We start from the raw sequence: 16,920 nt of genomic DNA, 5'->3' as shown, positions 1-16,920 counted from the left end.
AGGCGGAGCTAGAGTGTTGAGGGGACAATGGCTGAGGAAGCCATAATGGCGACCGGTTGCAAGCAGCTCACGCTTGAGCATTTTTTTCAAAGACGAAAAGCATCGACCAATGCTAAAGAGCACATTGATGACGACGATGATGATGATGGTGACTCCGAGGTTGACGCCGAAGTTGGAAGCGTTGACGCGGCGGCTATGATCACGTTATAAAGCCTCACCGGCTAGCGATGCTAACGCCGGAAAACGCGGAGCACAACCGAGCACGCTCAGGCGGACGTTCAATCGGACGACGAAGAGTGCCCCGAGTCCAATGCATATTCATCGGAGGAGTGGGTACAGTCTGATCACGGAGAAGACACTGGTTATGGACTACGATGCCACCATGAATGGAGCGGATAAGATGGATCAGAACATATATACAGAACGGTATAGGAACTGAAGGACATGAGGAAGCCAGACGTAACACCACCGAAACGTCACCATATCATGATCCTGAGAGTAGACTTGATGGCAACATGGCCAAACACACACTGCAGTATATACTTGCTATTCCCCGGAGAAAAAAAGCCGGCAAGAAAGTGTAGCGTCTGCACGCGAAGGGGCCATCGCAGTGAAACTAATCTGTTGTGCAAATCCTGCTGCGTCCACTTGCACGCAGGGCAGTGTTACAAAAAGAAAAACTGTATTTGAAACATCCACACAATTGTAAATAGTACCACGGTTGCACACACTTGTAAATAGTTTGCCAAATTGTTTTGTCAAATTGTTACACTGTTGAATGTAAATAAACGTATTTTGCTATCAAAAAACACTTTTTCATTGTTGGTGGTAGTGTTTTACAGAAGTAAAGCACTGTTAAGGTGTTTGTGGCATCATTCATGGAAAAAAAAAGGTGTCAAATTCACTAGAGTGCATGAAATAATATATTTTCACAAAAAGCTTGATTTCTCCGTATTTTTTCAAAACAGCATTTGGGTGAAACTAACCATTTTCTATTATCGATTACTGAAAACCGGAATAAGGTAGAAGCAAACTTTTTTTTTCTGATGAAACATGAGAGTCCAATCTTTCATTTGTGAAAGTGTGTTTCCATAGTCCAAACACAACATTTTCTGTGGACCTTGAAAGATCAGTCAAAATGCTTAAATCGGCTGGCACCCACGGCATCCCTTTTCTGAAAACGTCTGGCAGTCAAAGAGTTAACATGTATTTATTTGCTCCTTGTGGAGTTGTGGTGCTTGTATGTATGTTACCATTGGGAAAGTCCTAAAACGCTCTCGCATCTCCCAATTTCCTCTCATGTTAAATCCACACGACGAGCAGCACTGACTCCAGAGATCCTCTCCCAGCAGGAAACTGAAAGTGATTCCATTTTACGTTCCGTTCCACACCTTGCTCACGTTCACTTATCACCGACAGACAGTTAGTAGGTGGCGTGCAGCACGTTATGGCACCGGCTGAGTTTGGAGAGTGGACTTGTATACAAACGTATGGTTGGAAATGTTTGCAGTATCAAACTTTCAATGACCTACTTAAACCAAATACGCTCGACAAATTATGGTAATGTGAGGAAGCGTCAAGCAGACAGACGTTCTACAAAAAAATGCATGAAGACTTTGCCGTTAAAAACACAATTTGAAAGTAAAGAAGTTGTGAGTTATATTCGTATTTTTTATGGATACATTTTAAGATGATTTTTTGGCATTTAATAGTACAAGGAGCCGTATTGGTAGCTTGAACTTGATTTGCCACATGCTTTGCAGTAATAATAATTAACAATTATAATAATAACCCACACAATCATCATTATCATCATCATCATCATAATTATACTAATCATAATAATGACAATAACAAAAAGTACTGTAAAATTATACTATAATTCTTTTTACATATTAAATATTCAATATAATTATAAAGACACATTAGAAAATTATGTTAAAATCCAATACACATACTGTATCTTCTTTAAAAAATAAATACATCTATATTGAATTCATTCATTCAGCATAATCATAATAAAGATTAGAAATAATTACATTGTGCATGTTATATTAGTTTTTATATATAATAATATACTTGTTGTTTTGTTAGTTATTTTATATATTAAATAAATATACTGCACAGTACATTTGAATAGTTTTACAAATATTAAAAAAGTAAAAAATGGTTTTGAAAATTGTTGTATTACTTGCATTTTTGTTTTAATAAATTGAAATAAATGTAGAAAAGGTCCGGTTAAAACAAATTGCCAAAATTTTGGATTTACTCGTTTGAAGTGATGACAAAAATGTTAAAATCCCTGGTGTGGTGGTCATCAAGACAGGCCAGGTAATTCCAGGCTGAAATGGGCAAGCATCATGGCCAGCCCAAACATGAACACCCCGACCTCTTGCCCTCCCCGCACCTCCCATTAATGAAGAGTTTCTTTTTTTGGCATGCATTTAATTTCTCTAAAAGTAAAAAAATAAAATAAAAATCATAGAAAATGCTACTACTGTAAATCCTGCACCAACAGGCTCTAATGTGTGTACTCTAATGCCACCATCAAAAGTATCACATTTGATGTTTGATGTGTTTTATTAAAAAAGTCGACTTGATTCCTGGAAAGTACAAAAGACATCAACATCCTATTTTCCCGCTTCAGTCCATTGCCAAGTATAAATATTAATTTCATCATCCCGGTTGTCTGTCGATGAAACGCACCAGACATATTTTAGAGCTCGACTCTCATTAATTTGTTGGCAGTCCCCATCAAAATTGCAGAAAGGGAGCCATAATGTGCATTTAGGTTCAAAGAGAATCAAGGATGGGACCGCGCTGACTGGTCAGTTGTCCTCATTAACGACTCGACTTTCTCGGCGCCTTCTTTGCGGCCTTGCGTCAGAAGAGACGTGTTGCCTTCAAAGAAACGCGCTGCAGGGTTCACCTGGAAGGCGCCTGAGGCAACAATGCGCACACGCAGGCCGATGAGACACAATCTGTCAAATTTGGACTTTCTCTGCCTCGCCCTAATCTTTTTTTTCCTTGCTCAGTGCCCACGGTGCCACCGGGAAACGTGCAAGCCGAGCCGGTCAACTCCACCACCTTGCGCTTCACATGGAGCGCCCCCAGCCCGCAGTTCGTCAACGGAATCAATCAGGGATACAAGGTGAGCGGCCACTAGCGAGTCGCCACTAGAGGGGACTAGTGGTCCAAAAGGTAGAGTGGCAAGTCGTACATACAATATGTCAAGAAAATGTTGTTAGACTAATGTTGTATTTATTGAGATCTAAAATATATTGGGGGGTTTTCCTAAGAAAAAATAACTAATCTTGGGAGTAAAAAGTAAAAGACAAAAAAGTTCAAATCTTTTGAAAAAAAGAAGTTTACTCATTGAGAGTAGTTTTACATTAATAAAAGTGTTTTTGGGGTTGTTGTTTTTTAACAAGAAAATATTTTCTCAATAAATATATATATATATTACAAGGAGTCGATTTTTTTTCCAAGAAAAAAAAGTTATAATTTTGAGAGGGAAAAATAAAAAGTCTTTCACATTGAGAATAGTCTAACATTAAAAAGTTTTGTTTTGTTTTTTACAGGGGAAAAAAATTCTTAATAAAAAAAGCTTATCTTACAAGGAGTCCATTTTATTTCTTTGTATTTTTGTATTTTTTCCCCAAGAAAAAAAGTTATAATCTCTTGAGAGGAAAAAAAAAGTCTTACTCAATGAGAATAGTCTTACATTAAAAAATAGTGTTTTTTTTTTTTTACAGGAAAACATTTTTTCTATAAAAAAGCTTTATCTTACAAGGAGTCAGTTTTTTTGAAAGTCTTTTTGTTTTGTTTTACATTAAAAGGAAAATAATATTTTTTCAAAACCTATTTGAATGAATGTCATTTTATCACCCCCAGTAAAATAAAGCTTTAAAAAACATGCCTCATGTCCCTTTACCTTCCTCCAGTTGTTAGCGTGGGAACCTGGGCGGGCCAGCGAAGTCACCATGGTGACGGCGCGGCCCAACTTCCAAGACAGCGTCCACGTGGGCTACATTTTGGCCCTGAAAAAGTTCACTGAGTACTACACGTCGGTGCTGTGTTTCACCACGCCGGGGGACGGCCCGCGCAGCCCGCCTCAACGGCTGCGCACCCACGAGGACAGTAAGTGACCCCGCCCGCACGTATTATGGGATGGCAGGTCTTTTTGCATTACAGTAAAATTTATATTTTTCAGCCCCCGGTGCTGTGGGACACCTGAGCTTCACAGACATCTTGGATACCTCCCTCAAAGTCAGCTGGAAGGAGCCTAAGGAGAAAAACGGTCTTCTCACAGGTGAATTTTTTATATTTTTTAAAGAAATCATGCTTCCTAACCTACATGCTGCATAGTAAAGACGTGTGTTTATTTTTGGAGGCTATCGCATCTCGTGGGAGGAGTTTAACAGGACCAACACACGTGTGACGCACTACCTGCCTAACCTGACTCAGGAGTACAAGGTGACGGGCCTCACCGCGCTCACCACCTACACCATCCAGGTGGCCGCCATGACCTCCAAGGGACAAGGCCAGCTGTCTGCCTCCACCATCTCCTCGGGTGTTCCACCAGGTCAGCGCCTAGAGTAGAAAGGCAATGCTTTGTAGCACAATTTCAAACAATAATCAAGTGTCTTTATAAATGAGCCAGTTTTGAGTGACCCGCCTTTTTCATTTCAATCGAACCAACCCTCATGCCACCCCATTTACTGGTGGGCAAATAGAGACTTTGTTTCCCTAATGACAAGGGGCAGAGCAACAACTTTAAGACTATGCGAGGCTTGGCAAGATAAAAAAATAAAAAAAAGTTTTATGCTTAGAAGACAAAAAAATATTAATATAATAATAATGATGTTGGTGATGATGATAATCATCATCAACAAGGAACAGTTAGTACCTGTAGTTATAATATAATATAATGATGAAATTATTGTTTTGGTGTGAGCAGAAGAGGGTAGTGGAGCCATAGGAATCTTAGGAGAATAAAATGATGGGTGTTTTTTTTTTTATATGAAAAAATAAGTCATCTTTATAAAATGTAATAAAATAAAAAAATTTAAAAATGTATTTTGATTTAAAAAGAAAAAGAAAAAAGTTATATTTCTTCCAGAAAGTTGTAGAAATCTTACTAGAATTAAGGATTGTTTTTTTTAAGAATGTTTAATTTTTTTCCCCAGAATATAGTAGCAATCTTAGAAAAACAGGTTTTGTTTGTTTTTTGTTTTTTGCCACATAATAGTAACAATCTTATAAAGGAAAAAAATATATGTTTTTTTTATATATTAGTAATGCCGAGAATAAAATGATTATGTAAATTTCTTTTTTAAAAAAGCAGATTTTTTTTCAATGAAAAAGTAATAATATTCGAAGTAAAAAGCAGCATTTTTTCCTAAGAAAAAAAGGAAAGATTTTACCAGAATAGAGTTACATTTCGGAGGAAAAAATATTACAATAAATAAATAAAAATGGGTGGGGGGGGGGGGGTTGTCATCTCGCCGGCAAGTATATGTGGTGTATAGGTTTTCAAGTATGTTCTCTTTAAAACACTTTTTAAATGCAGTTTTGTGAAAAAGAAAGTTTAATACAGTATCTCTGATGATTATTTTTTGCCTGCTTTGCTGTCTTTCATCTCCCACCACAGAGCTGCCCGGCCCCCCGACCAACTTGGCCGTCTCGAACGTGGGCGCCCGCTCCGTCAGCCTGCAGTTCAAACCGGGCTACGACGGGAAGACGTCCATTTCCCGCTGGCAGGTGGAAGCCCAGGTAGGTCGCGCGCTCCATCCGGGACGCCAAACCATCCCGTCCTGTCTCGTCCCATCCCGTCCAATAGGTTGACGTCATGCGGACAGAAAACTGTCCATGTTAATGAGTTTGTCCATATGCATCGCAGATCGGCATCATTGGGGAGAATGAAGAGTGGCTGATTGTTCATCAGCTGCCTAATGAGCCTGATGCCCGTGCAATGGAGGTGCTGGATCTCAACCCTTACACCTTTTACAGGTGAACATAGCATACCCCATATATTTTGAGTTTCAAACAACTGCGATGTTTGCAGTTTTGACTTGTTTTTTAAATTCAGTTGGTTTGAATTAGTTTTTAGAGGTTTGTTACTTTTTATTAATTTTTTCGTAAATGTGATATTTAGTTTTTCTTAGTTTTAGTGTTAGCTTTTGTTTTTTTTAATGCATGGAGTATATGGCGATTGCAAGATATTTTTTTTTAAGTCACTGAGTATCGTGTAATTAAAGTAAACTAAACTACAATTGGGCGGCACGGTGGTTGGCTGGTTAGCGCATCCGCCTCCCAGTGCTGAGGACGTGAGATCAAGTCCGGGCTTTGGCCTTCCTGGGTGGAGTTTGCATGTTTGCCCCATGCTTGCGTGGCTTTCCTCCGGGTACTCCGGTTTCCTCCCACATTCCAAAGACATGCATGGCAGGTTAATTGAGCACTCCAAATTGTCCATAGGCGTGATTGTGAGTGTGGATGGTTGTTTGTCTCTGTGTGCCCTGCGATTGGCTGGCCACCAGTTCAGGGTGTACCCCGCCTACTGCCCGAAGCCAGCTGGGATAGGCTCCAACGACCCTTGTGAGGACAAGCGGTTAAGAAAATGGATAGATGGATAAACTACAATTGACTATTTGACCTTCCATCGTCTGAAAGCTCATGTATGATATTAATTGACAAAGATGAATACAAGACATTTTTGGTATAATTTAAGTTTAGTTTTAGTTATTTTTGCAAATACGTATAGTAGATGTAATTTCAGTTAGTTTTCGTTTTTAAAAACATTTTATTTTCTATTTATTTCCGAAAATGTTTTGTCAATCTAGATGACCTTATGGCTTTTTCCAGATCTTGTATTCATCTGGTTTGGATTCCCCCCCACACACACACCCCCAAAGTTTTTAAGGTTTCAAATGCTATGTGGACTGCACAGCTCTGGGTTTTTATTTTTTTGTTCATTCTTGAACAATTTTGTGGTTGACTGTGCAGGCGACCGCTTAGGTTTCTCCAGGTCCTGGAATTTTTTGAGGGATTCACATTAACTATGCAGATGAAACATTGGAAACTATGTGGATGACTACATAGTTTAATCCAGATTATGCATTTCTTTGGGTTTGTTAAGGTTTTTGCCCTTTTTTTTTGTGTTTCAAATTTCTATGTAGACAGCTTGCATGTCTTTATGCATTTATCCTGGTTAGTTCTAATTTGATTTAGGGATTAAATGCCGGCCCTATGCAGACAACAAAGTAGCTTTATTGCTGAACATTTTTGCATTACCATCGTGTGGCTTTGTCTCCACTTTTGTCACTTAACGACACGATTTCATCGGTGCAGGTTCAGAATGCGGCAGGTTAACATCGTGGGTACGAGCCCCCCCAGCCAAACTTCTCGAAAGATCCAGACCCTGCAGGCCCCTCCGGACATCTCACCCGCCAATGTCACCCTGCGCACAGCTAGCGAGACCAGTTTGTGGCTCCGCTGGGTGGTACGTTTCCACCGCTCGTCCTTTTGTTGTTGTTGTTCTTTACGATGAAGCCTCACGCATCTGCTCATGATGACGCAATAACCCGACACGCTCCTGGTCATAGCCTCTTCCCGAATGGGAGTACAACGGCAATCCCGATCTGGTGGGCTATCGCATCCAGTACTCCAAAGCCGGCTCCAAAGGAGGCGTCCTTTCGCACGTCATCATGGACCGGCTGGAGAGGGAGTTCACCATCGAGGACCTGGAGGAATGGACTGAGTACAAGGTCCAAGTTCAGGCTGTCAATGGGATCGGGTCCGGACCCTGGAGCCAACCGGTCCACGGGAGAACCAGAGAGTCCGGTGAGGAAGACTGATCCGTCGGTTTCCCTTACGACGCTTTTGGGTTGACTTTGAGTTGACTCCCCATTGTTGCTTCAGTGCCTTCCAGCGGTCCCACCAATGTGTCGGCCTTTGCCACCACCTCCAGCAGGATCCTGGTGCGCTGGGGCCAGGTTCCAGAGACGGATCGCAACGGACTCATCCTCGGATACAAAGTCAGCAAATATCAATATCGCCATGTATATTGTGATATTATACCGCATGTCAGGAGGCAGTTATTGAGATATCAAGATATTGATATTGGCCAACATGTAACAATGACTATGTGCAGTTAGTTTAGATTTCCATTAATACTTCATGAATTACTATGCAGACGACCTCATAGCTTTATCCGACGCCTCCGTTTTTCAGGATCTGTCTTCCATGCTGTACAGAATATAGTATTCACCACCAAAGCACTTCTACTGTGCAGGTTATTTACAAGGAGAAGGACTCAGACTCAGCTCCAAGCTTCTGGACAGTGGAGGGCAACACCAGCCACAGTGTCCTTCTGTCGGGTCTGGGCAAGTACGTCCTCTATGAAATCCGGGTGCTTGCCTTCACCCGCATCGGCGATGGGAGGAGCAGCGCGCCGTCCATCTTGGAAAGGACCCTAGATGATGGTCATTAGAAAACCTTCCACTACCTGTTTTGTTTTAAAAGACACTTGTGATGCAAACCCTAACCCTCAATCTTGATGGCAATGTCAATCAAAGTGTGTGCTGAAAATATTCATTTAAAAAAACAACAACATTTTCTCTCATTTTTATTATAGCTTGTGTGCTCATTAATTTGCTAATGACACTAACTTACTGTAATTACTCTGACTTTGTGGCATTATAGTGCCAGGCCCTCCAGTTGGCATCCTGTTCCCCGAAGTGAGAACCACCTCCGTCAGGCTCATCTGGCAACCCCCATCTCAACCGAACGGCATCATCCTGGGTGAGTTAAGACGCGTACGCCATTGTCACTTGCAATCAGGGATTCATCAGTTTACAACGGTCACCACGTCGGAATCAGAATCCTTATTTGCCAAATATGTAAAAACACACAAGGAATTTGTCTCACTATGTGCTGATTTGCATAGCGCCATAAGAATATGTTGTAAGAATACATCGCCACATGGCATAATACGGCACACTTATTTATCACCATACTTGCAGTGCTATTTTTCATTTAGTTTTAGAAGTGGTTTTCAGACAAGTATTTTTTGTAATTATGACTTTATTACTGCATTGTCTTATGCTAGTGGCAGTGTAGCACATTTTGACTTAAAAGGACTGCAACATGAAAAAATCTACTTTTTGGAGCTTTTAGCCATGTTAAAATGCTAATTCCTCACCAAAAAAATGACCAAAGTTGTGTTTTCCTCTATTCGCCCCTGTATGAGAAATTCTAGGTTATTCTGCTCTCCAAGCACCAGCCCCTTCCAACCCGAGAAAACAAGCTGTTGGCACGGTTTGACAATGGGATAGTGATAAAAGTAGCCTTTATCAAAAAACATTCTGTCCAAATGAATTCAAAGCAATCAATCATTCTTCACATTTGCAATGCCAACGTGCAATGAAATGACAATTGGCTATCTTAAAATCGATTGGTTGACACTGGCGTAAACTACAAGTAAAACATTTGCGCTGATGAATTTAAATAAATGAATGGTGTAGTGGATAGTGCGCTTGCCCCATAAGCAACAGGGCGCGGGTTGCGACCCGCTGTGGTGCTTTTTTTCCCTTCTCCTTCTTTCCTCTAACCTTTCTGCTCCCCTCCTCTTCCACGATTTCTTGCGGCAAGGACCCGTTTTGTTTCAAATGTTTATTCAAGAATTGATGGCTTGCGTGACCAAACGTAGAGATCTAGCGTCCCGTGAAATTTAGAATCCATTTTAAAAATCGTCTTAAAACCTATCTATGTTTCGTGGGTGTTGTGCGAATTAGCTGGTTCGGACAACGTCATGAGAGGGGATGCGGCAGCCACAGAGGGAGAGGCGGGGTTTTATTGAACATTTGACTTATGGGTAAAAAAAATAACTACCAAAATAACTCATATTTCATAAAAAATTACATCATGATTGTGTCAAAGGTAAGATTTCATCATGATATGCCTATAGTTAACTGCAAATTTGGTTAGGCCACCTGCGTAAAAACTGATCTCTTTCATTAACTTAAAACCCAGTAGATACTGGTGGTGTTCCACACGGTTCTATACTAGGTCCGCATATTTTTACATTTTATTTGAAAGCAGGGCCCAAACTTTTTCCATTTTGTCCAGGGACCCCTTAAAGGAGAGAAATTATGGACCCTTCATAATACTGACACCAATTAACCGTAACTACCATGTTAGCCATAGGAATTACAAATTTGCCATTGAGGAAAATGGTATAATGTTAGGACGAGAAATTAATATTTTAATTTAAAGAAGTTGTAATTTTATGAGTGTCACATTTTTTTAATCGATTTTCCAAAATAAAAGTCCTAATCTTCAAAAGAACATCTTTATTTTTTTGAGATAAGAATAAATAAATAAATAAATCATACACTGCATACAACAATAAAAGTGTATTTTTTTTCTCTAAAGAAAGTAATATAATTTTAATATTGGAAGAAAATCATGTGAAAAAAAACCTAGTTCATTCTACACCTTTTAAACCGGACAAGATGTTTTAATCTCTAAAACAAATAGAGCTATACTGTATTCTCAAATAAATATGCCTTTTATTCTTAAATAAAACAAAACACTTTCTTAATGAGATGTCACAATCGTCTCAGAGCTTTTAAAGGCCAAATGCTAAGGTAGTGTTGAGTAATTGGTTTATTTCATTGGCATGCTGTATTTAGGTATTCACTTTTTAACACAATACGACAATTTATTGCAAATTAATTTGTGAACCATTGAGCTGTAGCTTGGGGACCCCCGTTTAAGGACGATAAATGTCACAGTTACATGTCGTTACAGTAGTCATTAAAATCTTGGCTTGACTCTTTCTGACTTACAGTAATATTGCCTATATGACATCCTCGCAGCCTATCAGATCACATACAGGAGAAACTCGTCCAGCAGTAGCGCCGCCACCGTCGATGTCCTGAGCCCCAGCGCACGGCAGTACACGGCGGCGGCCCTCAAGCCTGAAACAGTGTACATCTTTCGCCTCAGCGCACAAACACGTAAAGGCTGGGGCGAGGCCGCAGAGGCCCTGGTGGTCACAACAGAAAAACGAGGTAAGATCCTTGCCACGACTTTAAATGAAATAGAGAAACACACGTGTGGAATTCACGCTTCTTTCCGTCCCTCTCGTCAGTCCGACCTCAACCCACTAGCCGGCCCGTTGCACCTCAACGGGAAGTGCAGGCTCGCCGAGTGCTGTTAGCATGGGAACCGGGCAGCGATGGCCTCTCTCCGGTGCGTTACTACACCGTGCAGTACCGAGAACTGCCGGACAACAACTGGACGGTCCACTCAACGTCAGTCAGTCACGAGATCAACTCCTACTCAGTGGACAGGTACGTTGGCGGCGTCCACCATGCTGAACATTCAGAGCGGAATAATTATTATTTTACAATAATTATAATGCTCAAAAGGGATTACAGTTATGCCTTAGGCTACCAGTTTAAGTCATTCTGTAACTCAAAACACTCAAAATTTAAATCAACTTTGCCAATTCAAATTAATAGAAATGCCATGAATCAGTTCCAGTCTCTCCCTAAATAAACAAAAAAATACTGTATTTGCAATGTGTTTTTCAATCGGTAAAATAGCACTATAATATTGTACTTTATCAAAGATATAGTTATAAATATAATGTAAAGAATTAATTAAATAGTTTGTGCATCACGAGTAATCATTATGAATTGTTTTGGTATGTGTATAATAAGGTCTTGTAGTAAAAAAGACTGACATCAAACTGACTCAGTAAATTGCAATAATAATAGTATTTTTTGCAAGTATTATTATATTGTCTGTCCATATGTGTTGCTGCACCATGTGTTCAACATCTAGTCCTTAAAGCGAAAGTCTAGTCAAAAATGTTCTTTACAATTATGCTCTATGCGGCTCCACTAGTCCAAACACAGCATTATGATTAATATTATGCTAGCGTAATATAAATTAATCAGCAACATATAACTGTTTTAATCTGTCTCTGAAGGTGGCCATTTTACCACTTGCTGTTGAATGAAAATGACGTCACAGTCCCTAAGGGCTCAGCTTGCGAATGTCACACAATCAAACAAAAAAATACTGGGGAGCCGTGATTAGTTGTTACCTGAGCGCTTAGTGAGCTGAGTTGAGTTCACTGCCATCATACGCCACTTGTATCTCAAGGCACCCCTGAATTGTAAAAGGCCACCGTGGCACTTCAACATAGAATTGGGCCCAAAATGATTAACACACTGGCAACATTTTTAGTTCGAGAAAAACGCTTCTTGTCTCTTTGAAAGGTTGAAACCCTTCACGTCGTACCAGTTCCGCGTGAAGGCCACCAATGACATCGGAGACAGCGAATACAGTCAGGAGAGCGAGGCCGTCACCACGCTGCAAGATGGTGAGAACGCTGGTCGACAGCCATGATTGTAGTCCTTCCCACGTTGCTGGGACTACAAAATTCTCCTCACTGTCTATTCATCCATTTTCTATCACACTTAATCATTCACACTCGCATTCACATCTCTGAGGGAATTCAAATTAAGTAAACATGCAAACTTCACGCAGGATGGCCCCTGCCGTAATTCAAACTCCTCCCACTTTCCAAAAACATCCACGTTAGGTTGAACGAAGACTTCAAATTGTACTGAGGTGTGATGAGAGCCTGTGCCCGGTGATTGGCTGGCAAGCTGTCCAGGATGTACGCTGCCTTGCGCCCAAAGTCAGCCGGGATGGGCTCCAGCTCATCATCACGACACAAGCCCCCTATTGGTTGTGAATGCCGTTACCTGGGGTCTTCATGTTTTCGTCTTCTGTGTGCTTAAGAATGCTTTGATGTGGGCCATTCACAGTGAATACCTGATGCCTGCAGGGCCTCTGTTCGCTTTGAAGCTGCTTCCAAAACCCAAACATTCTCATGCGCTCTCTTTTGTATATTTTAAAGAAAAACAATAATAATATATCTTCTTTTTTTTTTAAAGCCCCGGAAAAAGCCCCCACCATTCTGTCTGTGACACCGCACACCACCACATCTGTGTTGGTCCGTTGGCAGGTAATGGGAGTAATAATAAATCCATTCACATGTTTATATCAAATTCGGATCATGACGATCATGCTTTTTGTTTGTAGTCTCCCTCTGAGGATCACATCAATGGCGTCCTGCTGGGATTCAGGGTACGCTACAGAGAGTTGTACTACGACCGACTGCAAAGCTTCACAGTCCATACTGTCAACAGTCCGTCCCCCAGCTGGGCCGATCTCGCCGGTGAGTGTTTATTTGCTAACCTTGAAAGTCGTATAATTGGCAAATAAAAGATAAATCGGGGTGGGGGGTGGGGTTAGGGGGGATGATGCCATTGAAGTCACACAAAACTTGTCGTCATACATGACATCATAAAAGATGAGGTTTTGGTCAAGTAAAAGTTTTCACTTCTGATTTTAGGACCCGAAAAGACTAGGGGTGGGAATCGGTTCAGATTTTTGGGTCTGCGATTTCGATTAAAAACGACTTTTGTTTCAAAACGATTTGATTGACAATTATTTTTGCTTCAATCTATAGATGTGCAAGGAATTGTAATGTCTACTCCAGTCTGACTCGCTAATGCTAATTAGCGCGCTAATCGCGGCACTTTAATCACTCAAAAGAAGGTCTCCACACTGCAAAAAAACAACTTTTATTGGAATAACTTGATCGTGTCTTTCAATTTAACAGTGTATTAGACCGCGTGGAACCACACTGCCCCTAAGTGGTCAAATCAGGTACAACATGAACAGCGCTCCAAATAAAGGCACACACAGACAAAGGCAAGACCGTATAAAATAATTTGAATAAAATCGATTTTGGGACATTTAAAATTGATTCGGAATCGTACTAAATGAAAATCGCGATTTTTATGAGAATTGATTTTTTGGGCACACCCCTAGAAAAGACCCTCTTAACACACCCCACACCACTGTATCATTGCTATCATCATTTTCTAGACATCTGACAATCAGGCCTTTGCTGACTGAGAAAATGCTCAAATTTGACCCGATAGTGCGTGCGTGCGTGCGTGTGTGTGTGTGTGTGTTCCACTTCAGGATTTGCAATCATAAATATTGAACCGGTTTAACATTTTCGATAGTCAGACAGAACCATGTTGGAACAATCCCTCTAACACACCCGCAAACCACATAATAATGGCTCAGCATAATCTTCTACAGACATCCGAGAAAGCAGTAAAAATGGCCGATCCTCAGTATGCTTTAAAACTTCAATAAAGAAGTACAACATTTTTACATCCACATATTCATTTAATATGAGCAAGCAAGAAAAGTGTGTTCCCTAATGCCTTGAACACAACCTCTTCCCACAGCTCCTTACAGCATCAGGAACTTGAGCGAATCCTCCCTCACCCAGTATGAACTTGACAGTAAGTTTTAAATCTCCTTTTATGCCCCCCCACCCCTCCCTTTCCTCCCTCCATCTGTTTGTGTGCCGTATTCTGTATTTCATTACCCACAGTGCTCATCCCACACAGTTCTTGATTCTCATGTATGTATGTGACTTTAATCTCCACAATCTGCCCTGTCATTATATTCAGTGTTTTCAGCCTTTTTAATCACCCCCCACCCCAAAAATTGAAATAAAAAACTCGTCCCCGCAACAACCCCATCCTTTCATCAGCCCGCTTTTATATATTCCCACCACCAGTGTATGATGTCGTCTCGCCACAGGCGCTATCGCTATATGTCTCCCTAGACTTCTTTTATCTTGGCTCCCCTCGCAGATTTGAGTAAACACAAGCGCTACGAGATCCGAATGAGCGTGTACAACGCAGTTGGGGAGGGTCCGAGCAGTGCGCCACAGGAGGTGTTTGTGGGCGAGGCAGGTGTGTGTGTCTTCTCTCATTTTGTGGACACACTTTTGAATTTTTTTTTAAATTGTGACTACTAATTCAATTGTGTCATAGTCCCAACAGCACCACCCCAGAACGTCGTGGTCCAGTCCTCCACCGCCACCCAGCTTGATGTCACATGGGACCCCCCGCCACTGGATACGCAGAATGGGGACATACAAGGTTATAAGGTATCATCTGCTCATCTTGCTCCAAACTGGCCAAACTTGCATCATTCCCCGCTAGGGGTTGCAATATTATGAGGCTTTTTCAAGTTGGAAACTTTGTGGTTAGCACATCCACCTCCCAGTTCATAGGTTGGGGGTTTGAAACCCTGCTCCGGCCTTCATGTGACGAGTTTGCATGTTCATCCTTTCCTTGCTTGTGTTTTCTCCAGCTTCCTCCCACATGCCAAAAATATGTATGGTAGATTCACTGGTGACTAATTATTCATTGGTGTAAATAAATGTGAGTTTGATTGCTTATTTATGCAAATGTGGCCTGTGATTGGCTGGCAGTGAGTCCAGGGTGTACCCTCCTTCTCACCCAAAGTCTGCTGTGATAGGCTACAGCTCACCCAAGGCACCGGTGAGGATAAGCCAACTAGAATTGGATGGATGGATAGATAGATACTTTCCATATGAATCAATGGAATGTACCAGGAATGTATGAAATTGAAAGTTGGCTTTGAGACCTTGTATGTACTTGGCAAAAAAGGCTTTCAAATGTTTTTGAATGAGACTTTCTCTGTATTTTTGGATGGGGTTTGAATGAATAATATTTAACTAGGGTTGCAAGTTGCATTTTTGGGAATTTTCAAAGTGGAAACTTTCCATGGGAATAAGTTATTTGTGAAATTGAACGTTGGCTCTTATTAGAGAACTCAAATATTTTTAGGGAATTTGGAGATTAAAAAAGAAATGTTGATAATGGGTTTAGTAATTTTTAACTTTGGTCACAAAATTCCAGAAAAAAGTAGAAAATGTTCCATTGAATTAATGGGAATAACTGATACTAAATAATTCATGGCAATAATATTTTTGTATAATCCTTAGACTTTTCTTTTCTTTTCATTTAGCATTTTGAATGGGACTTAATATTTTGTATTGTGTGTAGTTTTGGTAAATTTTGAATTGACTGAAAAGAGTAATATTTAACTCAACAGGCATGTTTTTGTTCATCAATGAAATAATTGATTGTTCAATCAAATATTTAAAACTTGATAAAGTTGTATTTGAAATGTTTTGCTGTTTAATTGTATTTATTTTTGCATGGAATCGGATGTCTTTTGAAAAAAATATTATGTTTGTGTATTCAATGTATTTATGTCTATTATTATTCCCATATTTTCCCCTCTTAGCTTCTCATAGAAATGAAAATGAAAATGCCCGCCTCTTTGCTAACCTATTCTTGACGCATGGCCTAAAATCTTTTCATTTTTCCGTAGATTTACTTCTGGGAGTTTCAGCTGCAGAATGAGACAGAGCGCCTGCGTACGCTCTTCCTGCCTGAGCTGGGTGTGAAGCTGAAGAACCTGACTGGCTACACCACCTACATGATCAGTGTGGCTGCCTTCAACGCGGCCGGCGATGGCCCCCGATCGGTACCCACCAGAGGGCGCACTCAGCAAGCCGGTGAGCCTCATGGGACAGTCACCAAGCCACAAGAAAAGATCATGCTCATTGCAGTAAACTTAATCAAGACCTGTTGAGACAGTTCTTAGTGTGGTAGCTTATGTTTTTTAAAGCACAATATTATAGAGTGCTATTTTTCTTGTTGAAAACACATTAAAAAGTATTTGTTGGGGACACTGTCAGTCTAAAAGTAGATTCCATATTATTTCCATGGGCTAGTAAAAAACCGAGCCACGGGCTGTGCTTTGGACACCTCTGGTCCAAAATAAATAGCACACAATATAGTGCTGCATCCTGACACGGACGTGACTTAATGCGGATGATTAAAAAAGTTTAAGAAGTAGAAGCCACGGGAGAAATGAATCGTACGCGGTGTTTGAATTCAAGGCCGACGCTGTGAAACACGTCTTTTG

At 40.7% G+C, this 16,920-nt stretch overlaps 1 protein-coding gene across 3 annotated transcripts in view; it reads left to right on the top strand.

The window, feature by feature from the left end:
• sdk2a (sidekick cell adhesion molecule 2a) overlaps positions 1–16,920 on the top strand; it is a 184,521-nt gene that overhangs the window by 147,212 nt on the left and 20,389 nt on the right. For all 3 annotated transcript variants that reach the window (XM_077558667.1, XM_077558669.1, XM_077558668.1), the window contains exons 18-37: positions 3,036–3,151; positions 3,945–4,140; positions 4,214–4,312; positions 4,394–4,585; positions 5,654–5,775; positions 5,903–6,012; positions 7,351–7,501; positions 7,605–7,842; positions 7,921–8,036; positions 8,294–8,483; positions 8,704–8,802; positions 10,881–11,075; positions 11,156–11,357; positions 12,294–12,397; positions 12,978–13,048; positions 13,126–13,261; positions 14,352–14,408; positions 14,766–14,867; positions 14,949–15,064; positions 16,321–16,507. In XM_077558667.1, the coding sequence (XP_077414793.1) occupies positions 3,036–3,151; positions 3,945–4,140; positions 4,214–4,312; positions 4,394–4,585; positions 5,654–5,775; positions 5,903–6,012; positions 7,351–7,501; positions 7,605–7,842; positions 7,921–8,036; positions 8,294–8,483; positions 8,704–8,802; positions 10,881–11,075; positions 11,156–11,357; positions 12,294–12,397; positions 12,978–13,048; positions 13,126–13,261; positions 14,352–14,408; positions 14,766–14,867; positions 14,949–15,064; positions 16,321–16,507 (2,799 nt within the window). The remainder of the gene's footprint in view (positions 1–3,035; positions 3,152–3,944; positions 4,141–4,213; positions 4,313–4,393; positions 4,586–5,653; positions 5,776–5,902; positions 6,013–7,350; positions 7,502–7,604; positions 7,843–7,920; positions 8,037–8,293; positions 8,484–8,703; positions 8,803–10,880; positions 11,076–11,155; positions 11,358–12,293; positions 12,398–12,977; positions 13,049–13,125; positions 13,262–14,351; positions 14,409–14,765; positions 14,868–14,948; positions 15,065–16,320; positions 16,508–16,920) is intronic.

This window comes from Vanacampus margaritifer, chromosome 2 (genome assembly GCF_051991255.1).
Source record: "Vanacampus margaritifer isolate UIUO_Vmar chromosome 2, RoL_Vmar_1.0, whole genome shotgun sequence".
In the NCBI taxonomy this organism is placed as follows: Eukaryota; Metazoa; Chordata; class Actinopteri; order Syngnathiformes; family Syngnathidae; genus Vanacampus; species Vanacampus margaritifer.
Note: the sequence above shows the minus strand (reverse complement) of the source record. Positions and strands in the feature narration are given on the sequence as shown.